At 43.8% G+C, this 26,293-nt stretch overlaps 1 protein-coding gene across 4 annotated transcripts in view; it reads left to right on the top strand.

Moving 5' to 3' along the window:
• scrib (scribble planar cell polarity protein) overlaps window positions 1–26,293 on the top strand; it is a 60,705-nt gene that overhangs the window by 13,229 nt on the left and 21,183 nt on the right. For all 4 annotated transcript variants that reach the window (XM_076761160.1, XM_076761159.1, XM_076761158.1 and 1 more), the window contains exons 2-19: window positions 11,634–11,751; window positions 13,226–13,304; window positions 13,965–14,054; window positions 14,545–14,601; window positions 14,965–15,028; window positions 15,743–15,817; window positions 16,036–16,180; window positions 17,102–17,220; window positions 17,361–17,560; window positions 18,087–18,253; window positions 18,385–18,512; window positions 18,641–18,766; window positions 18,917–19,102; window positions 19,259–19,627; window positions 21,259–21,321; window positions 24,445–24,534; window positions 24,627–24,704; window positions 24,799–25,116. In XM_076761160.1, coding sequence (XP_076617275.1) covers window positions 11,634–11,751; window positions 13,226–13,304; window positions 13,965–14,054; window positions 14,545–14,601; window positions 14,965–15,028; window positions 15,743–15,817; window positions 16,036–16,180; window positions 17,102–17,220; window positions 17,361–17,560; window positions 18,087–18,253; window positions 18,385–18,512; window positions 18,641–18,766; window positions 18,917–19,102; window positions 19,259–19,627; window positions 21,259–21,321; window positions 24,445–24,534; window positions 24,627–24,704; window positions 24,799–25,116 — 2,472 coding nt within the window. The remainder of the gene's footprint in view (window positions 1–11,633; window positions 11,752–13,225; window positions 13,305–13,964; window positions 14,055–14,544; window positions 14,602–14,964; window positions 15,029–15,742; window positions 15,818–16,035; window positions 16,181–17,101; window positions 17,221–17,360; window positions 17,561–18,086; window positions 18,254–18,384; window positions 18,513–18,640; window positions 18,767–18,916; window positions 19,103–19,258; window positions 19,628–21,258; window positions 21,322–24,444; window positions 24,535–24,626; window positions 24,705–24,798; window positions 25,117–26,293) is intronic.

Below are 26,293 nucleotides of genomic sequence, written 5' to 3'. Positions count from 1 at the left end.
ACGAGTGCAGATTGAGTGTACATGTACCATGTGTGGTTGGACTCTGTCACCTCATACCTTGTCAGACAAGGAACATGGCATCCTGGCAAAGGTACAACATGTGCTATCTGTGCTCTGAAGTACAGTGTGATTCTTTTCATGTGCATAATCAGGTTCCCCCGTCGTGTATTTTTAGATCTGCTATCACAAATCAGTTTCGTGACGTCAAGTGTGTAGAAGAGCAGTGCCTCAGACAGCCATGGGGGATCAGCATGTGCTTGCCTGTGGGCTTAGGGCTAGTGTTTTGGTTGTTCCTGACGTTGATCCTCTCTGGAGTCGTGTGGGAGGGATGTGCAGACAACTCTGTAATTACACTGTCTCCATGACATATTAATGGGGTTTGGCTTGTAATCTTTAAGTAACGGCATCCTTGTCTTGTATTGAAGATAAGCATATGTGCTAAAGTGTTGAGCACTCCTCTGGCCCAGTGTTTATAAATTCACAACTCAGAAATTAAATGATAACAGACATAAAGTCTGATTACATCACAGTAATGGATCTGCTTGTGATGATACAGTGCAGATGTTGAGATACTGTGTTTTGTCATCAAGCAGATGTGAGCTTGTCTGAATCAAGCAAGGCTCCGTTGAGCGTCATTAGGGAGGTTTCTACTTCCTTGTTCCCTTGACAAATTCATTGAACAAACGCCTGTCTCCAAGGTAATGGATCTCCTAGGGCCAGTGGTTTGCCTGATGCGGTGGTGCGTTTGCCCTGTGTTGTCAGGGAGAGATACCAGATGGGCTGGGGCCTCCCTGTCACTGCAGAAGCACTGCACCTTCTATGTGTGCAGAGGCACCTGGTGATTGTCGTTCCAAATCTGCTTGCAGTGCCGCAACCCTGGCCTCTGCCCGAGTCAAACACATCATACAGAAGCAGAGAGGAAGAGCCGACCTGCTTGTCTTAAAGGCATGCTTTATCCTTGGGCTTTAAGAAAGCTGCAGCAGCAAGGCAGAGACACTTATAAGCAACACCCAAAGTGGAGCAGTTATTTTTTCCACAGGGGCTCGGATGCTAGATCAGTGAACTACATAGATGCGACTTTGTGCTGCTCTTGTGGACCACTTACTGAAGTTTGTCTTTTAGGCTTATATGCTTTTCTAATTATCTGTACTAACAACACTACAAATTTGAGAGCTTAGTTTCTAAATATGTGATAATGGGCAAACACCCCATGGCTTAAAAAGAAGCTGTGTGCTGTAGATTAAGTAGGTTAACTGAATTATATGTATTCTGTTTTGCCATTTGGTGGCTTATGATTAGAACATTTTGACCTTTTTAGTTTATTTACTCAAAAACAGTGGGGCGTTTGTGTAATCCAGATTTGTTGGATCCAGGCAAAACTGACAGATGTTTGACTGACAGTCAGCTAGGCTGGCTGTTGGTGCCACCTGATGGGGTTACTTTCAGCCTGGCCTGATTGAATCATCAAATTATACGAAGGACTATTGTCTGTTAAAAATGTTTTTTCGTTTTATCAATTTATTTGGATGAGGTTTAGTTGAAAACTGCTTGATTGGGGGCATCTGTGGAGTGTATTTTGAAGTAAATCGATCAAATAAATGAGTTTCATACACAAGTTGTCTGTTAATTCCAGTAGATGGGGTGAGATTGATAACTGGTTATGACATTTGATTTCCTGGGCTCAGATTTTTATTTTTTCATGCATGTTTCAAGCTCCAAAATAAGAATAACAATATACTTTATTTATATGGCACCTTTCTTATAAGAAATGCAGCTCAAAGTACTGTACAATAAAGAAATGACATGCACCAATTGCTTCACATAAAAAGACATAAAATGAACAGAAAAACAGAGATAGACAATTAATGTAACGTAAAATGGAATTCATCACATAAGATGTGAAATGGTAATAAAATGAAGTTAAAAATAAAGAATAGAGTACATAGAATGTATCAAATCAATTAAAATACAACATTTCACTTGCACTGTAGTATAACCTAATGGTAAACAACATTGGCTATTATAATTTTGGTTGATTGTTTTAAAAGTATGTTGCTATAAACTTCTAAATGTCAATTAAAAACATACTTGGCGGGCTGTCACTTTACCTGCCCAGGTTGACCAAGTATTAACAGTATGGGAAAAACTAGTGAGGCTATAGTACGGCTGTAGCTGTCCTTTTCCATGTTGGTTTCGAGCGTTCAGGAAACATTCTTGAGAGACAAATAGAAAGAAAGACCTGTGTGAAGCCCGCTGCAAGAGGAAGACTGCCAAGACCGTTACTGGAAAACGATAGACAGTGGGCCACATGATCCTGTGAGGGAGGCCACAACCTGGACACACACAATGCACCAATTGTACCGGGGCTCCTAGTGCGCTCACGACACACACACTTTCAGTCTGTTTTTTTTAGGTGTAATACTCGACATTCTGCCCACAGTAAAAAGATGTTAAGATGTTATGTTTTGATAGCGTTTCTCTCTTCTTCTTTCCAATAACTTGTTACACAGCATGAGTAGTAATAATCTAAAGTATCGTATATTGTATAGATGAGATTGCAGGTGGAGACCAGATCCTCTATTTCTTCATGAGAGTCTTAATATGAAAGCTTGGGTTAAGTGTTTTTTTCTTGACAAGCACCTCATCATCATCTTTGTTTGTCTGTATCTATATGTGCATATCCTCCACAGAGCCTGTTCAGTGCTCTTCTTTCTATTTATGCTGAGTCAAGCAGCTGTCGAGCCAAAGTGCTCCACTTACTGTTGCTAATGTTTGATCGTGTTATGTGTTGACAGTATACTAACTAGCCAGCAAATTACTTGTATATACAATGCCTGGGCCGTGCAGTGCCAGAGGCCCTGGGCTCCATGTTGGTCCCGTGCTGCAGAGCTTCACTGTGGGACAAACAGAGCAGGCAGGCAGCGCATACCGGATCCAGCCCATCCAGGAAAGAGCCAAACGTCCTCTGCGGACTATAAACAATAAGGCTTCTGGTTTTGTGTCATGTTTGTGGGAACACAAAAAGAGAATGAGAGAGAGCGTGTGATGAAGTCCGGGAGAAGGGTGGAGGTGGAGGTGGAGGTGGAGGGCCCCCACTACATTTCCTGATCTCCCTGTGAACTCATTCATTCTTGATGTGTGACAGCATTGCTGGAGAATCTCAGGCCATTAGTTCATCTAAACAGCAAAGGCTGAATGGGAGCAGTGTGTGCTTGTCTGACCATTAATATACTGTAACAACAGAAACAAAACTTGTGGCCGATCCTTTTGTGTTCAGATTGTGGTCACGATCTGGCTTTCCACACACCTGCAGGACCAGTCATCATTTGCATTTCCAAGCAGTGCTAGTGTTTGAAAGTGTATGCTTCACCCTCTTTGGACAAGAGGCCTTTAGATTTGGTTCATCACTACAGAATCTCCCCAAAATGGCTGGTCAGTCATTTCTTCTAGCTGTATATAGTTTTAAGTTGTTATCTTGTTTCCTGTTCCTGCTCTAATGTACACACAGGGTGTTGTCAGCAACAGTCTATTGATTATCTTTAAGTGTTCTGATTGTTGTAGTCTGGTAGAAGGTCGACGTTATGAAACCTGAAACGGAAGCAAACTATCGGCCGGTGGAAGAGCTTCAGTGCTTTCAGCCTGGCTGCTGCTTTGAATTTGGTTTGGATTGCAAATCTGGACTGGGACTCCATGCTAAGTCCCTTTTCTCTCTTTCTATGTGTTAATCAAGTTGTGCACATGATGTCCCAGCACTGGTGATGCAAGCTTTTCTATCACTGTGATGGTTTTAGTAACCAAAGCAGTGATTAGCCCACCAATAGGGCAGCAGTGGAGGGATTACTTGTCTATTTTTAAAATGCTGACTGGAAATCGCTTTACTGCACCAAGCAATCACCATTCTTTGTTAGAGAAAGCATAACCAAGAGTGCCACATGCCACAGTATTTAACATTATTATACATCTGTCTTTGGGAAGTAAATATAGTTTATTTCACTTACACTGAAAACTGCCTCCATTTTTAGCATTAACTACTTAGGAGGTGTAGATTTTTTAAGACCCTAGTGTAGGACGTGTGCATGTGTCACAGCGGTACTCTTCGGCCATGGATATTTGTGTGAGTCGAAGAGCCTCTTAACCACACAATGCCATGTCCACCTGTTCTCTCTCAATCTTCCTTCAGTCCTTTGGAGTCAAACATAAGTGTGATATAAGCTTTTTATGTATTTTACGACGTGCACAGACATTGTGTACAGCTGTCAAGTAGGAAGCTATGACCTGGACATTCCAGGCTGTACATTCATGCTGCATTCAGAAGAAGAAGAATCAGAGGGACAATCCCCTTTATTGGTCACACAGATACATGCATCATGCCCAACACGCCATGCACTGGTGAAATTTAACTTCCGCCTTTAACCCATCCTGGTCGTCCTTCCTCCGCGGCAGACCAGAATCCACTGAAACGCAATCGAATTGTGTCAACTCAACAAAACTCAACATCTTTCCCAGGAGCCAAAGGAGGAAAGCCCTTGTTGTCACTGTGGCTGTTTATTAACCATGTTGATGGTTAGTTGAAACACTGTCTGGCTGTCCTGTCTTCTCAGTGGATTGTTTGAGGCGTTAATCGTGGGCCACAACGTCATTGTTTCTGTTTGTTTGCTCTGAATCGAGGGTTCCCCTTTTTTCCTGTGCAGTTCTTTTTTTTTTTCCTCAACAAAACTTCCTCATGTTTATCCAGACAAGTATGCTGTAAAGCAGCCAGCATATACAAGTTCCCTCTCATACACACAATCATAAACACATGTACATAAACTGTGTACACATACAGCCCCCGGGCCCATAGCCCTTCAGCTTGGACCATCTATCCATTCCTCGCTGACTCCGTCCTGACTCATGCTTACCAAACAAAACATGCTACAAGCTCCTGTTTCTCCCAGCATGCTCATTACTACCTGTTTCCCTTGGTATTATAAGTGTATTAGTTGGGGGATGCTAATCTAAGTCTGTTTCTTTACTTGATCATGTACAGCATTAAAGTTCAACAGTAAATTAACCATTTAAGAGCCTAATGGACTTTGATTAAACAGTTGAAATAGGCTCTGCTGCTGAAACCACAAAGATGGGACATACACACAGAGATTATGAACCAGTTTGACATGTCAAAATGTAGCTTACACAGATATCCACCTGAAAGAAATGCTCAGGATGTTATGAAAGCTTTTTGTTAATCATCCAGGTAATCTCAGCCACCACACGCAATCATTGCATTTTTTTGTCCTCATCATGCAAATGTTGGCTGTACCAAACCCAGCTCATCTTCAGAGCTGGGTTTGGCTGCTGTAGTTCAAAACTGTTAATGTGTACTGGTAGACTCAGATGTTGCTTGGCCTGACTTGCTTCTGTGTTTGCTCTCTGCAGAGATCAAAGTCACCAGGACAGGTGTAAGTAGATGGGGAGTTAGCGAGGCTGTCAGTCACACCGGCTTTACCACACCCTTCTTTCTGTGTGGCCTGTTGAGGGACTGGAGCTGGATAAGCGTAGCCTAGGCTGGAAGTGCCACTTAAGTGAAATACAAACACTCGTTCACATGTGCAGTGTTTTACAATGGCACACAAACACAGTCAAGTTGCCATACAAAGACACATGCACACACACAGACACACACACAAATGCTTACTTTTCTTAGTATGCAATTGATTGAAGTTAATTGTATTAACTGTGCTGTGTTACTGTAAACATACACGACCCTCCATCGATGCAGTTCAGCAGTGTAGTCCTTGTAGTGTTTTTGTGGATATTGTTGTTCTTGCTTGTTACTTTCTCCCTAACACACCTGAGCTGCAACAGTAGGAGAGTGTGTGTGTGTGTGGGAGACAGTGAGGCGAGGGCAGAGGAAGTGGGATGTACGTTTATAGTTGTGGGTGGGTGGGTGCTTGTATTGTCTGTCTGATGTGTTTAGATTTTCTGATGAGGCCAGTGGGAGTATTGTACTCCACACTGCATGTAGTGTGGGCCAGACTAAACCACAGTAATGACAGTCTGTTGATTTGTTGCATGTTTTGATTAATAAATGACATTATTCATCTGTATGAGAGGTCAGTGAGCCTGTAGTCCGTTGAGACAATTTGTTGGTCAGTGGCTGAAGTCTCTGTCCCCATTAGTGGTGTAGTGTCCAGAGCACTGTGGGAATCCATTGTTTACCATCTATTCTTCATTAATAATCCACCATCACTCCCATTCTCTCAGCACTCTGCTCTCTACTTGGCACACAATCTTCCTTTTCTTCTCTGCACTGTTCTCCCCGCTCGCCTTCTCTATCCTTCTTAGTCATTCTTGCCTTTTTGTTATCCTTTGCCTCATTTCTCTTTCAAGTCTTCATCCTTCCATTTCCAGCCCTCTCTCTCTTCTCAGCAGTGCCCTCTCAGACAATGGAGGAATCCCCTGGCTGGACTGCAGGGAAGGAGGAGGGGGGGGCAGAATGAGCTGGCCTGTGACTGACAGCCCTGTGTGGGGCTGGCTGCTTGGCCTTTGTCCTTCTGCCAAGGAAAATGGAGGGAACACAGAGAGGTGGAGCAGCGGAGAGAGCAGAGGGAAGGAGGGGGGGAAGAGGACCAGTTAGGGTGTCATTCATGTGTAGAAGTTTTGGTAACTTTGGGTTTCAAACAGTGCTGTGCAGGGGGAAAGGGACGCTTTGGCCAAGCACCAGAGCAACATCAGCCCATGTGGTTCCATTAGCATTGGCCTTCAGCATGTAGTCTTGCTGGTGCTTTAAGCTTCACAGAACTTTGCACTAAAGATATTGAGTTTAGTAAGAGCAGCAGGACTGATTCTTAATGCAGGGCCGTTCTGTATGTGTGGTCAGTCATGTGCTGAGTTTATACCACAACAGTGAGTGCAGCTATCTATAGACACGAGTGTGCAGTAATGAGGCTCACCATTCGAGTGACCGACCAAGTTATTCAGTCAACCAAATCCTCTCCGCTTTTTATTTCCCCGGACACTGAAAGAGTCCAGGCCAGCACAAAAGCATGTGCTCTCCCCTCCCCTCTCTTTGAGCCCCTCATCCCAGTAGTGTGCATGCAGTGTGTGTGTAGTTTGTGAGCATTGTGAGGGAATTGATATTGGGAAGAGTGGGGACACGCAGACTAGGCAGACTGGGCAGATTTGGCACAAGATTAAAAGACTCTGGAATGTGTGAATAGGAATTCCACTTAGAGAGGAAAGGAAGTGTGTGAGAGTAAAAACAGAAAAACCAGGGTTATGGGAAGAATAGATGAGAGGTTTAGTGATGGTATGTAGCCTGACTTCCTCTTTCTAGCAAACTTGGAGATGTGTGGGTCCATTGATTGAATGCCTCTGCAGGCGAGCTGAGACCTGATCAAGCAGATTTAGCCTTTTTTGTTTTTGTCTCTGCAGAAATTATAGCAGTAGTTTAAAACAATGAACCTGGCCTGCAGGGAACAATTTAGGGCAAACATGGAGTGTCTAGGGTTTTTCTACGGTCTCCTGCACACTGAATGTGTGCTATATAGGAGGGTGGTTGAAGTGCATGCGTGCGTGCGTGCGTGCATGCGTGTGTGTGTTTGCAGAGCAGGAGGAGCCTGCTCTGTCTGTAGTCTGATGGCATGATTGGAGGGAAACTGTAAGCTAAATGGAGTCACTTGACTGGAACACTGCAGTCTCTGTGAACATCAGGCTTCGGCTCACTGCATCAACAGTGGACCGTTGCTCATACACAGAACATACAGTTTACTCACATTTCGTACAAACAGAGACACACTTTGCTTCTTGGATATTAACATTCCACTCTGTTAATTTACGGTCTCTTCCAATGCACATAAACACTCTTGTAAACACTCTAAAACAAACACCCACCGCTGCTAATACACATGGAACACACAAATATGCACGTTAACATACTGCTGTATCCTCCTGACACACACATGCTGAGTCCTACGACTGTAATCAGAGTTCTTGGCAACCTTAAGCAAAGTAAAACTAAGACTCTGTAATCAGTGGTGTGTGTGCTCACTTAAAGACCTACAGCACAGGATCTTCTCTCCTGCAACTTTCGGACATCTGCAAAATGCACATGCATACACACGTAGTGCAAACACACATCCTGAGGCACATTAACGCACTCTGAGTGGAATGTAAGCTAAGCAGGGCGACGCAGATAAGACAAAGCAGCGCATTTTATGACGCTCCACACACACACACACACACACACACACACACACACACACAGAGTTCTCTGTCACGGGCTGCTCATGGGTGACGAGGCTTCATTCACTGTATAATAATGGGGGATATCTCATATAATAAGTACCCACACCACGGAACCCATTTCACACTGGCTTAAGTTGGCCACATTGTGGATGTTTCACAGACCCAGTCCTCCCCTCTGTGAAACCTTATCACAGTCAAACAGAATCTGTGCAGCTGTGTCAGTTCTCATAGCTGTCGTACCCACGATTAATGTAATTTACCTAATACTTCTCTGGAATTCAAAGCAGTTTAAGAGGTAACATGGCCACAAACTTGACGCTGCCTCACTCGAGTGGTCACATACAATTTGATATGTTTTAATAATTTTTTTTTTGCCAGATTTGGTCCTAGGAAGTGACAAACTGCAGCAATTAATTTTGCCTTCTGTGGCACAAAGACTTTGGACCTGATTACACACCTTTGTTAGACATGATCAAAACTAGTAGATAATAATCTTATTGTACTTTGTAAAATGGACTGTGCTGACTGGCATGCTGTACAAGTACTCTTGAGACCCCACACTGCCCCCTGCTGAGTGCTGACATGGCTATCATTTACCCGCCTCCACCATCGCTCCTTTCTTTTTCCACTGAGCTAAATTGTCCTGTTCACAGCTTCACTCCCTTTCTTCAACAAACAACTCTCGCAAGAGCTCTCATTAAGGCATCCCAGTTGGAAAGTTATAAAGGAAATGTAGCATACCTCATCTCATCAACTCCTGCCTCACTGTATAAATGGTTACACACACACACACACACACACACACACACACACAAACACAGTCCTATAAAAGCTGCCTGAGTGACTGAGCAGACCGCTGTGGCTCACTAATGCAATGAAGAGACGGTGGCGGTACACTAAATCCCACAGCTCCAACTTGTTATTCCAATTGACCCATTGACCCGTATAACACTGTTGGTTCTCCATTGTTTAATTTGAAAGTACACCAGCTGGTGGGAAATGGCAGAGCCTGTTCTAAAAGTAGTTTGACTCAAGAACAGATGTACTATATGTTACTTGTACAAATGCCAGTATTTGGTTGGGCAAGTAAGTGGGCATCTTGTTGTTGAAATCTTGGTGTTCTTATTTCATGCTGGGGTAAAGCTGGTTTGAGAAATGGGCACAGAAACACAGTTGTTTTGTAGAAAAACACCGGCAAGGCTGCCTGTGAGCAGCCACTCAGGAGTGAATGGGCATCTTTGTGAGTGTTCATAAATACTTCTTCACGGGCATGATTGCATTAGTGTCTACTGTTTTGTGCTTTCCCCTCCTCACTGATGGAGGCCTGGATGACATCAAGAGAGGAGAGGAATGCACTGATGCAGAAGCTTTTATTAAGTGTTTGTATGTTATATTTGTAATATGGTTTCACATGCTTTAGTATGAGAAAAACCTGACGCCTCATCAGCAGTTGTTAGTAGTTAAGATCCTTTTTTGTTTGTTCTTGCATCTGCTGCATGAGCTTGCAGGTGTGTTTTTCAACGTACCCTCTCACTGAGAGGCTCTCAATATCAGAGTGTCACCTGCTCTGCCTGCAAGGTTGCCTCCCCTCCTGGGGGCCGGTTTCCATCTGGGCTTGTCCCCGGTCACATGGTTGCCCACAGCTCCTGTTTCCTGTTCCTGTCATTTGATACCTGTCACCTGCTTCTCAGGGAGCCAACACCCTCTTTATCTCTTGCTGGCTCTGTCCTTTTCTGTACTCATGCCCTCCCCCATTTACACTCTCCACCAGGTGTGGATGCCAGTATGAACTACCAGTCAAATGCTGGGGGATTTTGGCAAAATTTTGACGAGCTCTGTCTTGCAGTGCCAGCAAACCATGAACAGATTCTGGGAACAAACCTTGTTGCTGTAGCTGCCTCCCTCCCCATCCAAACACAATACACATAACTAGTTAAGAGCAGGAAATGTCTGTCATCAAAGAACAGAGCTGAGCTGCAGCATTCTTCTCTTTGGCAGTGTAATTGTAGAGCTGTCTCCCAGCATGTTGTGCTGAGTGAGTGTGTAGTGTGTGTATGTGTGTGTTTTCACATTTTGACAAGCAGAAACCTGACAGTATACATCAAAGAAGGTTTTGTGTTATCTGATTTACTACATGTTTATGCAACAGTTTGGAAGCAGGAGTGTAGCCGTGCTGCATTCTTAAAACACATATCCCAGTGATGTAAGAGGAGCTTAGAAATTCTCTGGATTTTTCAATTTGGTACATTAATCTCTGGTAATTGACACACAATGGTTGTTTCCAGCAGTGGACCATGTTGACAGCCTGAGTTTTAATTTGAATTAAGGTTTAGGCTCCAAGCTTGCAGACGTCTGTATGCCCTATGTTCAGAGAGCATCCCTGAGTAATGAGTTCATATAAATTCCTTCCCCAGAAAGCCCAAGTCGGCAAGTTCCTCAAGAGCCTTCCTCCCTTAGAGCGCCTGAGAATTTGCCTGGCTTTTGACAGGACAGACAGTGGGTCCTCTGTGGGCTGCAGAACCAGGGACTGATTGAGGGGTTAATAACTGCATAGTTTTGGCCTGTTACTCTCGCTGTTTCCCGCCAGCCTGTCTTGTCTGTCCATCCTAACAGCAGATGACACACAGACACACACTGAGCGGCTGGCGGAGGAATGTTTCTGAACACTGTCCCATCCAACAGCCAGGCTCTTGTGAAAGCACTTGGCATGGCCACAGCGGCAGCACTCTCCTCAGCCCCGCTATCGAAAGCCACTTTGTTTGGTTGGCGTCGCTATGGTGAGGAGGAGTTTTTGGGAATATGGTGATGGAATGTTTTTAAAACCAGTTCTGGTTTTATGCAGGGTGTGTTGTGTGTTCACTTAACAGTTGTGGTTAAAACGAAGAGGGAATGTCTCCAACATTTAAAACACTAAGTCTGCAGATATACTCGCCACTTAATTGATTTTTAAATTTTAATTATCACATGACTCGACCACTTTTGATCTAAAAATTGATATTAATGCTGAAATGAGGAGCTGATGAATTGTTTAGTTGACTCAATTGGCAGAAGAATCTGCAGGTATTTTGATAATTTTCATTTTCCAAACAAAAATGTCAAACACTGTCAGGTTCCAGCCTCTCAAATGTTGGCATCTACTGCTTTTGTCATGTCTGACCGTGTCGGAAGATTGAATATTTTTGGATTTTGGACTGCTTCAAGAAAGCATTTTAAATATGTCACTTAGGGCTCTTATTTAACATAATCTTTAGCTGCAGCTCTACTCATTAAGCATTTTTTGTGTCTTTACCACTTCTGTGTATGGTTTTACAGATCTGATAGCATTATCAGCAAGATTTGATTGTTGAACGGCATCCCTCGATGCACCCATTCTGTTTTGTTTAACATGGTATCATGTGTCTCCACAGCCTTTCTTCAGACTACTGAACCTCCGGAAGCTCGGCCTGAGTGACAATGAGATCCAGAGACTCCCTCCTGAGGTGGCCAACTTCATGCAGCTGGTGGAACTGGACATCTCCAGAAACGGTAAATGAGCACATAGACAAGTTCGCTGTGCACTTGTGTCAGTTGTTGTACAATCTCTGCTTGTAAGACCACCCATTAGCTCACAATTACTCTCACGACATCTTTTAAAATAACCATCTGCTCTTGTCTAGACACCCCCAAGAACACAAAACAAAAAAGAGAGTTATGTCTGCAAAGATGAAATCTGCCACATGGTGTTAAGCAGCAGGAGCATAGCCAAGTCAGTTGGAGAATCAACATACCAGCAGCAGCCATTAGATAAATATTTGCTGACCCTCTTTGCCAGATTATCCAGTCTGCCTCGGGGCGGAGCAGACATTTCTACTGGACATGAATCTCCATGCCCTTGAAATATTCCTATAAGACAAGCTAAGACAGAAATTTGGCACCACAATGCAGCCAAATGTAATATTACATACATGCCATTTAATTTGGGGCTCCTGTTTACACACACACACACACACACACACACACACACACACACACACACACACACACACACCTACCTTGCCCTCTCTATGTCCTTGCATGCTGCACACACGTACACTGATACTCCGTGGCAGGAAGGGCCTATGTGGTAGATAGGAGACATCTGCTCTACTACACACTGCATGAAGTGCTGTGGGAGCAGTGTGCAGTGTGCGGTGGCCTGTAAGGGCCCTTTCCATCTGTGTGCTTCCTTGCTCCTGCTGCAGGACAGCGCTGAGCCAGATCAGCGGCACAGGCTGCTCGGCTCAGTAGGGATTTCTTAGCCTGCACCTGCAAGATCCAGTGGGAGAAGTTCTTTACCTGTTGGCCAGCACATCATGTTTCTTCTTGTGTCTTCTTTGTGCGCACCAGACTAAGCAGGCAAATGTTTAGTTACATTCATGTTTTTACCAGTTGAAGCTCTTTGTTACTAATGTGAGGGTGAGGTGTAGTCATCTACCTGTCTTGCAATGAGTGAAGAAATTATACATTTCGCACCAAAGTAAATCAGCGATTTTATGATGCATGAAGCCTATAATCAAAGCAGCTTTTAGGCGTCTGTAAATTTATTTATATTATATATCTCTCATTAATAGATTTACCTCCCTTTTCTTCCTTTTTGACCCTCATGTACTTTATCCATTTTACCATGCATGGGAACACCATCCTGTCAGGACTGAAGTACAGAAGTAACAGCTCAGATGCTTACATATACAGAGACAGGGGTCCAGTGAGCTTGGTTATGACTAAGATGAAAACGAGTAGCTGTAAATGTGTGATTGCTCTCTAAATTTTACTGGAGATGTAATAGCAGACTTTAACCACGTCCTCCCTGGTACAACTTCCATCTCTTCCTGTCTATTTTTCATTCTCTTTCTCTCACTTCCCTGTCCCTGGCCATCTGGTTGTGATTACCAGCAATTTGAAATGATTTGCTCCATAGAATATCTGTGTGTCCATGGTGCTGACTCCTGTCCCCCCCCACACCTCCTCTTTTCTCCTGCAGACATTCCTGAAATCCCCGAGAGCATTAAGTTTTGCAGGGCCTTGGAGATCGCAGACTTCAGTGGAAACCCCCTGTCCAGGTAAGTGAATGGGAACAGGCCCTAACTCTATTCATCACCACTGTGAGAAAATATGATGTTTGGCCAGAAGCAGTGAAGGGGGAAGAAAAGCAGTGCTTTGAAAAATGAAACAAAGCATGACAAGTGTCATTTGTGTGCTCTGATTACTTTGCTTTCCTGTTTTAAATGTGCAGTGAATCGCGCTGCATGCATATGTGTTTGAATGTACAGTGGGCGCTTCATGCTGATGTGCAACAGCTAATTCTTGGACTCATTCAGTTGCTAAGAAATGCTCATGTGCAGTATGTGAACAAACACCTAGAGGGGATAATGCATGTGATAAAGTGCTTTCTGATCAAACAGAGCTCTGTATGAAACATAAGTGTCACCTTACCCTAACCTGGATACTAGTTAATCCCTGTGCTGTCCCTACATAAAGCCTCTGTTGCACTGCACTCTTCCCACATCCCCAGTCAGTAAGATCTAAGTTGGTATTTCACCTTTTAACTTCCTCCTATAGAAAAGCAATGGAATGACTGGCAAGAGCTTTGATGCTGAATGCTTTAACAGATGGGATGTGTAAAGAGACGTTAGACTTGTGCGTGTGTGAGTCGAGTGATCCCATGCGTTGTACAACAAGAGTCTTTCTTCACTATTTTCCCTCCTGTCTCTCTGCTTCAGATTGCCAGATGGCTTCACTCAACTCCGAGCACTGGCTCACTTGGCACTCAACGACGTATCATTGCAGACGTTGCCCAACGACATTGGAAAGTATGTACACATGCACAGTGGCTCAGAGTAGAGCTTTGATGGGATGAAATGTGTTTTTCTGTTGGATAGAAACAAGTGATTGGAAATACCAGATTAGAATAAAGATACTGAATTTATAAAGGCTGTCTAATAAAGCCTTCACACTGGACTATGCTGGGCTGGACACTGAGGGCCTTTGACTCAGTTAGATCCTTGATACATTAGGAGACCAAGCAGGTTTTTCAAGGAGTGTAATTCTGTTACCAGTGGGCTCTGAGGCAGCTGGTCTCTGGGCTCTAGGCCACTGCTGTGCTCAGACAGATGGAGGAGCCCCTCACCATGCCAGGCAGCCCAGACGAACAGACCTGCCATCTGACTAACCAACCTGCCTCTCCTCTCCTCTCCTCTCCTCTCTCTTACACCCCCATCCTCTCTCCTCGTCGCCTGCCAACTCCTATCCCTCTTTCTCTTTTACTTGACTCCCTTTTCACTGCCACCCGTCCTTTTATAGCCTGGCCAACCTGGTGACGCTGGAGCTCAGGGAGAACCTGCTGAAGTCTCTTCCCACGTAAGTGTCAAACTCTGCTGCACGCATGCAGCAGTAATTCCCCTCCATCTCCATCAAGCACAGCAAGCACCTGTTGACAATATTAGATGACAGTGATCCCACAGTGCACGAGGAACTGTCCCCAATGGCCTGCTTTTACTTTTGTATATCAGCATCATACTCATCAGGAGCTAAAGTCAGAACCTCTGTCACCTGCAAATGCAGTCGTTCTAGAAAAGAGATTTCTTGCCACGTGGAAGACCATGCAGGTTTAAAAATATTCTTTGCATGTTTCGGTACGTGTGAATGAATGGTATGTTTGCAGTCTTTGAGGCTGTATTCTTTTGTGACTTACTACATGTGCTATTTTGTGTGCATATTTAGGTCGCTCTCTTTCTTGGTGAAACTGGAACAGCTGGACCTGGGCAGCAATGAACTGGAAGTTTTAGTAAGTCAACAACTCATCCCCTTAACCATCAACCATGTAATATAATCCAGTAGATTATTCATTCTAATGTCAAGTGCTCAAACAGCACCCTCGGTTGCACCTTAAAATACCCTGTTTTGCAGACTGACATGTATCATAAATATCATTCTCACATTCCCACCACGATAATTATGATCCAAACCACATGTTTACCTCACTACACACAGCAGAGCAGGTCTGTCAGACCTGAGGCCCTGCATGCACCATACCCCACAGAAAGCACTGCTTTAAGCCAGGGTACGCCCACCTATCTCAGTAGACCAGGGTAAACAATGCCTCATGACGTGACAAGGGCGGAGGCTGAACAAATGGTCGACAATATGACGAAACCTTGCATGTCTGCGTGTCTATTATAAGCCACTGCTTCACTGACATATTCCTTAATGTCATTTATCTCTTAAACTTTAATCTGAGGTGATTTTGGGAGACTTTATCCCAGTGATACATGCTTACTCATTGGATTTTGGAGCTTCAGCGAAAGTGTAAAAGAAAAGAACTGTATTTAAATGAAAGATGGAAAATTGAACATTTCATATTAAAAACAGAGAATCCAAGATTGAAATCTGTGTTCGACCATTCTGTTTTGTACTTCAAACGTGAACAGAAATAATCAACCTGCCTTTTTTAAATATCCAGTGGCCCCAATGTGCTCTTTCCTCTCCTTCACTCTCTTAGCCGGACACCCTCGGTGCTCTCCCCAACCTGAGGGAGCTATGGCTGGATCGTAACCAGTTGTCCTCATTACCACCAGTAAGCACACTTTAATATGAATGTTTTTTAAAGCTGCTCTGTTGCAAGAACTCTGCGTGTTCTCTCTTGAAATTTTTCTAAACCAAGATTACACAAAATGCAGAATTAACTCCCACCAGCAGATTTCTTTGCCTTGTTTTTGCTGTGAAGGTGATGTTTGTGCTGTGCCTCTGTGCCTCACTGCATGTGGTATTTACCGTGTGTGTGTGTGTGTGTAGGAGCTGGGGAACCTCCGGAGACTGGTGTGTCTGGATGTGTCAGAGAATCGTCTGGAGGAGCTTCCCTCAGAGCTTAACGGCCTTCTGGCTCTCACTGACCTGCTGCTCACACAGAATCTGCTGGAGGTCGTCCCAGACAGCATAGGTGAGAAACACAAGAGGGAAAGAGAGGAACATTGTCTTAGCGGGGATTTGGACAGAAAGCGGTGTTGCGGAGGTGTTGACTAAGGCACCAGAGAGACATGAACTATGATCCAGAAAGTTTAATTAATGGCTTACTGAATGCCAAAACACTGCCCAATGGTTTGTAATGCACACCGACATTATTTTAGCTGTGGACAGTTTTCACGTCATCAGTTATCTTACCTTTTGTCATGACGATTGTTAGGTAAAAAAACAGAAATACGGCATCCATGATACAAAGTAATCCACCAGGAATGTGTGCTTGCATCTCTTTGATTAGCTAACGCAGTGCCGTGCCAGATGATGCCGTGTTGCATTGCAGCAAAAGTTTAGCTTGGTTCATCTTTTTTGCTGGCCCATCCTGCTGTGTTTGCATTGTTTTACCACAGTTCCCTGTTTTGGCACCCCTGCTTTCTCGATGACAGCTTCCATTCAAATGTGTGAGGGCTTAAGTTGGTCAAGTGTTTCTCAAATGGCAAGATAGAAATACGACTAATACTAGGTGACATGAAAGAATAGCAACAATTAAGCCAATACTGATTAGTGTGTTTTCCTTTTTTCTTGTGCTTTTTTTGAACAAAGTGTATGTTTTTAGGTGCTAGGGAAAAGTTTTCATCTAATTAGACAGCACTAGTTTAAGTAAACTCTGGGGAAAGGCCCACTGTGTGTTGGAGACAGTGCTCTGTTACATAAGAACAACACTGCCCCCTACTGGAAATATAATGCCAGTGAAGAGTAGCGCAGACAAAACAGCTGCAGTTGTTCTGTTTTTAATTGAATTTATTTGATTCCAGAGCATCGGTCCAACATGCCACATCTAGTATTAGTGTCTTATTGCTGCGGCTTGTAACATGGTATTTTTTTGTGTGTGTTTTGTGTCCAGGCTGCCTGAAGCAGCTGTCCATCTTGAAGGTGGATCAGAACAGATTGACCCACCTGACTGATTCAATAGGAGAGTGTGAAAACCTCACGGAACTCGTCTTGACCGAGAACCTTTTACAGGTAGGGAGATATAAACCTCCTCCAGCAACCTTGCACCGACCCGGTTGGGATTTAAGCATTAATACTTAAGTCCAATTAACAGCTGTTCAGCTTCATCCTCATTTTTGCTGATTATTGACTTCTGTCTCTCTCCCTTGAAGTCACTTCCTCGCTCGCTGGGCAAGCTGAAGAAGCTGACCAACCTGAATGTAGACCGCAACCGTTTGGGCAGTGTGCCCAAAGAGCTGGGCGGCTGTGCCAGCCTCAACGTTCTCTCACTGAGAGACAACCGCCTGGGCAAACTGCCTGCTGAGCTTGCAGATGCCACTGAGCTGCATGTGCTGGATGTGGCTGGAAACAGGTAAACCTCACTTAACACCCCGAACTGTAAATGATATACAGCAGCTTTTTGTGCTGAGGTTAAAGATGTAAATAGAATGCCTTTGCCAAAATGGGCTCTTCGTGTCACAAGCACCCTGCAGAGACATTGCTCCAGCAGTGTTGCCCTTTTTATGTGATTAGGACAACAGCATAAGCTCACGTGGATCAAAGCTGTGGTGTTAAGTTATGGAAATTATGTATGAGAAAAACTCCAGCAAATGCATCATTGTCAAAGGGTCTTTGGTCATTTCCGAAAAGTTTTAGAGGGAGCAAGGTCTCTGTAGGGTAATGAAGGTTATTCCTGTGATTTATTTTTTCTAATTTAGTTCATTTATCAGGACACAAGAATGCTTATTGAATACATCAATTTATGGAGTTTCTTTGAACTCTCAACTTTCAGTTAGAGAGGTTTGTGATCACCAGTTTTAACTGTTTAAGGCCACAGAAGTATAAGGTGGAGGACATGTTGTTTTTTTGTCACTTACCTTTTCCTTTCTTTTGTCCAGATTACAAAACCTGCCTTTTGCCCTGACAAACCTCAATCTGAAGGCCATGTGGCTCGCAGAGAACCAGTCGCAGCCAATGCTCAAGTTCCAGACAGAGGACGATGAGCGCACCGGAGAGAAGGTGTTGACCTGCTATTTACTACCCCAGCAGCCTTCTCCGAGCCTAGGTGAGTAGCACTTACCATAGTTAATGCATCACATACGGTATATAAGAAAAGTCTTCTGGAATCTTCTGTACATGTCGTAAGCCCAGCTTGACATCTTTCTCTCCTTCGCTCTTTTCCTTCCTTTTCTACAGAGAACTTGCTGCAGAACAGTGTGGATGACAGTTGGACGGACAGCAACCTGAACCGAGTGTCAGTCATTCAGTTCCAGGAGGAGACCAAAGTAGAGGAGGAGGATGACGAGGCTGCTGCAGAGCGCAGAGTGAGGAAGCATGACAATACAGTGTCACAGTACCATACATCTCTGTTGTCATTTGTTTCAGCTAGTTGTGATTGAAGATTGAACTTGAATTCAGCTTTCATCCTTTTTTTTTTTTTTATTTGTCTCAGGGCCTTCAGCGCAGAGCCACACCACACCCAAGTGAGCTGAAGGTGATGAAGAAGGTGATTGAGGAGAGGAGGAATGAAGCCTACACATCCAGGCCTGATGGGGAGGAAGAGGCCGTTGATCCACAGGTGCATACATCATACTGTGTAATGATTACCTGGCTGGTGACATAAATCACCTGCTTCTGCTATTGGAAGTAAACAAAAAACAGTTTTAGCCAGAAATGCCAATCCAGTTTTGCATCATTATTCACTGGTGCTCTTTGCTTTTGGTTTTAGGAGAAGCGGCTCAGTGACCTGTCCAATCAGAGCCATGAGTCTCAGGTGTCCAATAGCACATTGTCAGCCACCTCCCATGATGACAGACACAATGTTACTGCAGCCTCGCAGAGGGAGGACCTTGTAGACGGCCACTCCCCTCAAGAAGAGGAAGAACTGGATGAGATGGAGGTGGAGTACATTGAGGTGAATATTTAAACCATCTTATCCACAGCATTGTGAACATCTGTATATATTAACTTGGCTAAAACAGAAAAACATGAAATTCCCCAGCTGATGATCCTCCTAACCAAGAGAAAATTCACAATTTTAACCTTAAATCTCAACTCCTCTTTTCTCCAGCCCACTGTGCACTTTGCAGAGGAGCCCATCATCCGCGGTGGGGACGAGGACGACGAGGAGGACGGAGAAGATGGCGAGAGGAGTGAGGAGGAGGACGAGAGGCCAACCTTTCCCGCAGAGAAGCAGCGTCTGATCAGAAAGGACACGCCACACTACAAGAAGCACTTCAAGATCACCAAGCTGCCCAAGCCCGAGGCGGTGGCTGCGCTGCTGCAGGGATTCAGTCCCGATGGCCTCAGCTCACCGACACAGGCCGCTGAGGACGAGCAGGATGAGGAGGAAGGGCAAAGTCTATGCACCCCTCAGCATCATCACAGAATGGAGGAGATAGAGGACAGCCGGCACCAGGTCAACTCCAGTCAAGTAAAGGTAAAGGAGAGATCCCAGCACAGTGCAGGAAGCAGGAAGGTGGAGGATAGCTGTGGAGGAATTGTCACATATTCTAAGTAGGAACACATTATTTTCCTCACCTGCATATATGGAAATTAAGTACAAGTAAGTGGTGCAACAGGACATACAGTAGGCAGAAAAGTTGTCAAGCAAGTTTCTTAGTTTACTTATACCTAAAGTCTTCAATTCATGTTTTAAGAATATATTTGAATCAAATATATTTTCTGCTTGCTCATTGCCTCTATGCAGACACATAATACCGTCTGCATAAAGTGCTCTTACCACCTTGGAGGTTGCATTCAGTTTGGAGCATTACTAAGGGTGCGGCATTGCATGCAGTGTCATTGTGGAAATGAAGACGCCTCCCCTTCGGCTGTAAATGAAGGGGAGTGTTTTTTTTCTCAGAAGTTGATCTTATGGTTTGATCGCAAGCTCGCCAACAGTCTTGCTTAAGATCTTCGCTTTGTCTTTGCTCTGTCCCAAAGACGAGATGTCCCTCACCACCTACAAACACTCAGATGTCATTGCTGATAATACTTTCCAGTTCAGCATTTAGATTTCTTTGACACGTAAAAAATGTACACACATACATGAATTCTTTGATGTCAAGCAATGATTTCCCTTCCACACAAGCAGCTGAAGGCCTTTCTTGCACAACGCTGGCCCAGTTCAGAACTAAACTTCTCCTCATATTTATCAACCATCTCCTGATTTAATTGAATAATTACATTTTCACACTCTGCTCTTATAACACCGTGTGCCTGTGTGTGCTTGTGAGTATGTATGGAGTGAGTGAAGTCTGCTCTGGTGAAAATGAATCTCTTTGTTGATCATTAGTATTTGGGGAGACTTAATGAAATTTTATGATTTATGATGCTGATTGTAGAAATCCTTTTTAACACTGTGATCACACATCGTCTCACCAAATCTGTTTTGTGTGTGTTTATGAGTGGGGGTTTGTTTGTGTGGCTGACCTCAGACCAACCAGAACGTTTATTGGCAGAGCTGGAATGTGAGATCCAACGAGTCTTCTTCGTGTCGTGTGATATGAACCTTTTATCGGATGTTTATCGGAAGATTCGTAATTAATCAGATTCATCAGGACAAAATTTTTTTGTTGAACTTTCTGTAAATGACCTTAAAAATTATCTTGTAGATATTTTATTTTTTTTAGGGTGAAAGTATACTTTAATGTAGAGGGTTTTTTTTTTTTTTTAATAACAAAGGTAGGCCTGTTTTCTAAATGAAAGCTTGCTACTGGAGGTGTTGGCTCTCTGTGGTGTGGAGGCTGGTATGGGAGCTTTTGCCTTCTCTTATCCGCTCTGTCTACACTGTGTGTTTTGCACTGTAGCTCAGCTTCTTGGTCTTGTCTTTCCGTCTCTGCCTGTATTTGCTTCTGGTGGCTGGGGAGTGAGTGTGAGATTGCATCTGCTTCAAGGTGGTCCATCCCAGTGGACTCGGAGGTCCCCACAACCTGCAAGCAGACAGTGGAGTGTTGGGTGTGTTTGGTGAAATTTATGGAAAGTGTGAGAGGTTTTTTGTGCGTGTGAGCATATTTTTATTTTGGCCTGACTAATCCGCATGCCTCTCGCTGGTTCCTGTCCTAACAGGGGGTGTCATTTGATCAAGTCAATAATCTGCTGATTGAACCTGCTCGAATTGAGGAGGAAGAGGTCTGTACATACTCTTTCCCGTCCGATCTGTCTCTCTGTGTTCTTCACTCACCCACTCATTCACCCATCTGTATTCAGAGGTATAGAAAGTACCCACAGAAAATCCATGGTTAAACCAAGCCAATCAATAGGGACCCCCTAACCACTGCTCATTTATAAGATGGCCAGTGTGGCAGAAGCTGGATGTAGGAATGAGGTACCCATATTTTATTTATCTAAATGTACTGTTTTTTTCATTGGACAGAATGAAGTCTCGGCCAGTGAGGTAGGCATTGGCCAACGTTTTCTTTCTATTTAGGACAGAAGAGGTAGGACTGACCTAAAACTTAAATCATGTGTTTGTTTTTAATAACAAAGCCAGCTGAGTTCCACAAAAACTGTGAAATGAAAAAACGCATCAAAAGCTGCTGCTGTTTGTTATTTAATTAGCTTCAAATGAGGCTTAACATTCATACAGTTCTCTTGACTGCCCCTCAATATTAAATGCTCCCACATTGCTTGTGGACCTGCAATAGGAGCTAGCCACATTCCACAGAATGCGCTAATGCCAAGTTCAACAGGCTAATCTGCAAAATAAACAGTAAAGCAACATAAAAATGTCAGGCTCCAAATTCAGTCGATCCATCCGTGAGCTTCAGTTTTGAAGCAAATCCTGCTTTGTGCTGGCCTTCGTTGTGAAAGCAGTCCGATGCAAAGTTGTTTGTACACACATGAGTTTTTGTAGGGACATTTCCGTCCAAAATAAACTAAACTCAACAAACTGGATCTTTGCTTTCTGGATGGTGGGAGTAGATGAAGACTTTGGTGTTGAATCCTGCAGCCAACAACAGAGAAATTAGTGCACTTTGCTCCTACCTTCCACATCCTCATGTTACCGGAGTTGGTGTTAGCGAGGAAAGCCGTAGTTACCGGGTGTAACTATAGTTCTGTGAGTATGTGCGTAGTCCTCTCCTGCGTGTTACTGCAGCCACAGCAAAGCACATTTTTAACATGCTTAAACATTTATCACAGTAATGGCAGTATTGTAAAATCCATTTAATTACAGACCTTTATTGCATCTTTTTCTCCCTCGTTTCTCCCTCATTTCTCCCTCATATCATGTAAACTTAATTTCAGACCTCATCTGCGTATTTACTGAGTTAATGCTACCATCTAAGGCCATAACAACGGTTAATTGATGATTAATCAATCACCTTTAATATTTTGATCCATTGGACCGTATTTGTGCATCTGTGGGATGTCTGTCCTATCCGTGTGGGTGTTAACAGCCACAGAACATTTCCATACGTACAGAGCCAGTAAAGCAGATCTTCATCTTACAAACTCACAACAGCAGCTGCTTCTTTTATCGTACTGTCCTCAACATTATCCATTTGAAGAAGAGACCTACCTTATTTCGTGTCCACAAGGAGTTACAGTAAACACGACTTACCCCTGATTACAGCGTTGTAGGCGTTAGTGTCAAATAAGTGACACTTATTTGTTCTTCTTATTTGTTTTGCTCCTTGTGTGGAATTATTATGTTTATTCATTTTTATTCTGTAATGCCTCAGGGTTTTTTCAGTAATATCCATATCATTGCATGTAATGTAGAATCGACCACCCCTGCGTGATGTTTCTGCAGTGTAAGGCCAGATTAAACAGCAGCTTTGGACATGACACAGCACTCGAAACAAGAAATGCTCTTTGGGCGCCCTGCCAAATATTATTAATTTGTTGGAAACCCTGACCTTCCCAAGTAATTATTAGTGCCCTGGTTGCGCTGTCCTCCTAAAGTTGAACCATATCTCCAAAATGTTTAGAAATTTTAGGCTGCAGATTTGTCATCCTGCCATGTTTAACCAACATGTTGGCATTCCTGCAGCAGTATAAATCCCAGTCCAGCATCAGCTTCTGCCACACTACATCTCTGGTACTCTGCCTTTCCTCTGCTTTTGCTGCTTTGCTCCTTTTCATCTCTCTGTCCATGCTGTGTTGCCCTGGAATGAATGGGCTGGTTGCACTGTGATGAGGCGGGTCTGCCTCAACAGCTTCCTCTATGTGTTTTTTTTTTTTTTTTTTTTGGTTTTGTTTTTGTTTTTGTACATAGCAGGTAACTCAACTGCCAACCGGAGGAGGAGGTCCAGATTGATGAAGATGGATGAAGTTTACTTCTCAGTCGTCTAATTTTAATAATGTAGATTGTGCATGGCTGTCATGAGTCAAGTTTTAAAGTTGTAGGAAATACACTCGATAATTGCATTGTTAAGCTTCCTTGTTTGTTTGTTTTTTTTTTTCATTTTCAAACATTTCGCATGCTTTTGTTCATAGTGTTGATTAAGAATCTCCAACACTGTTTCCTCTTGGCGAAGAAAACCTTTACTGATTCTCAAGTTCCCTTTTGTACCACAGTTAAAGTCTGCTTGGTTATTCTTACAACAAATGCTGGGGTATCTCCACTACAGCTCCAAAACCGTCTCCTTATCCAGGACACAGCACACTCTCTTCATCTGTGACTCTTTGACATTTCCCTTTTTCCTTCCACCTGTCCCTCATTTGTCTCCATTCCTCCCCCTTTTTGCATGGCTTGCAAGTACACAGAATATACATTACACAGTCTGTTACGAGTTATTTAGTGTTTACCTTGCATTGTTTTAAAGTCCCTTCTTCCATACATACACAAAACAGGTAGAGTTAAGCCTCTGTGAGTCCAATTAAAGAGGGTGTCAGACAGTTTGGGGTTTTTTTTCCCTTTATCTCTGAAGTTTACTGTCAGTTAAGTGGTGCTGCTGGAATAGAAACTAATTATTTCTTAGAAACACAAAACTTACTTGCAAAATGCACAAATCATCCACTTAAACTGACATTAGGCTCCAGGACAAGTCAGAGTGTCTCTCCATCCACATCCTCTGTTGGCATGATGAAGGCGGGATGCTGCTGTGATGATTGACGCCACCCTCTGGCAGGAGGAGGGAGGTCACCCATAACATATATCCTAAAGTTTAAGATGTGAAAATAAATTCTTCAAATACAAAAGTCAGTAAATAACAACATTATGGGCTCCCCTCCCTCTCTATCTGTCTTGAGCTGAGTGGTGTTTATAGAGGTTTCACTGGTGCTGACTTCCCCCTCCTTAACTTGCAGCACACCTTGACCATCCAGCGACAAACAGGCGGCCTGGGTATCAGCATTGCTGGAGGGAAAGGATCTACACCTTACAAGGGAGATGATGAGGTAACGTGTACCTGGAATCTGGATATGTTTGAGAAATCAAACGAAATTTGATTATACGAACTCATTATTTTTCTTTTTGTTCGCGTGTAAAGGGAATCTTCATCTCCAGAGTATCTGAGGAGGGTCCTGCAGCCAGAGCAGGGGTGAAAGTGGGTGACAAACTCCTCGAGGTAAAGCATTCTCTGTGCACTTTGCCTTTTTGTCCGTAGCAAAAAGATGTTTAAGAGCATTGCAAGTCAGTCACTCTCTGACTTTCTGTCTCAGGTTAATGGGGTGGACCTCCACGAAGCAGAACATCACACAGCCGTTGAAGCTCTCCGTAGCTCTGGTGCCACAGTCTCCATGACGGTGCTGCGTGAGCGTATGGTGGAGCCAGAGAACGCCATTACCACCACGCCGCTGAGGCCAGAGGACGACTACTTCCCACGGGAGAGACGGAGCAGTGGACTCGCCTTCAACTTAGAGACAAGTCCCAGCGGGCCTCAACAGCGGCTCTCCACCAGCCTGATCCGAAACGACAAGGGGCTGGGATTCAGCATCGCTGGAGGCAAAGGCTCCACGCCCTACCGCACAGGAGACATGGTGAGAGCGAGAGATATTGTTAATTAAAGGTTTATTCAGCCAAATCATTATTTTTTTTAAGGCAAAAATGGCAAATATTTCAATCTGTAGTCGATTTGAGATCATGGGTGTCAGTTAAGAGGTGATGCTGAGAGGTGATCTGAAACTAAAGACAATCTACTACACAGTCACTAAATGGGAGGTGCAGCCTTGAAGTTGGGTCACAGTGTTTGCAGTAACTGTTTCAGTCGCAGGGATCTGTCTTTTAACAGCATCTATTCTAGCCACAGCGTTTACAGTCATCACCAGGGAGACGGAGATATGAATAGCCAGCCTTGACACCAGATAGGTCCACTGTAATCGGATGGGGTGAGGTGTATATCTGGGCCAGCGCAACGCTGCAGTGCAACTCGCGCAGCTCAACAAGCCCACAAAGAGGAAAGGACCCATAAACTTTAGGATTTAGGCGGGTCTGACTGTAAGTCCTGCCTGTCTTTCAAAAGCTTTTTGAAATGGATGCAGTGACTCGGCTGGTTGTCAGTTGATCTGAGGAGGCGCTGCAGTAGACTTTGCTCCTGCATGTGTTCACACATTTTTTTCCGGTGAGGCAGACTTGTAGTTTTTTTTTTTTTGGGGTTAAAAAAATTGTGTAATTTGACTGAGTAAAGGGACAATATGTCTCTGGGCTCACAATTTTTAATGAGCTGCTTGTGCACGTGCAGAGTCCTATGTGTCCTAATGATCAAATGCTGCGCTGTTAATCGGATGTGTGTGTGGGTTTGCTTGTTCAACTGTATATCACAGTTTGTGGCACCGTGGGCTGCTCATGTCACAGGACCACCTATATAAAACGTGTCAGTGGTAATGAATAAAGGAAATCTATTTTTGGCTCAGATCCACTCTGGAATATCACGCAATGACTGACTCTTCTATAGACAGCTCACAGTAATCGCGCACTGATTCATCACAGCATTGCAACCTGTTGCACCAGTTTAGTACCCACCCTGTCTAATTTGATACACTGGCAGGAGAGGCCAGGAAAGATCTGTGGAATAATTAGGTAACCTCTCCCACTTACTGAACCATTTTAGTAATGGTAGACTGTATATGCAACACCTCTCCTCGTGTAGTTCTTATAAAGCAGCCTTTGAGAGCACATAGTAATTAGGAGTAACTTATCCATAAATACATATAAAAG

This window comes from Chaetodon auriga, chromosome 21 (genome assembly GCF_051107435.1).
Source record: "Chaetodon auriga isolate fChaAug3 chromosome 21, fChaAug3.hap1, whole genome shotgun sequence".
NCBI classification, from domain to species: domain Eukaryota; kingdom Metazoa; phylum Chordata; class Actinopteri; order Chaetodontiformes; family Chaetodontidae; genus Chaetodon; species Chaetodon auriga.
Note: the sequence above shows the minus strand (reverse complement) of the source record. Positions and strands in the feature narration are given on the sequence as shown.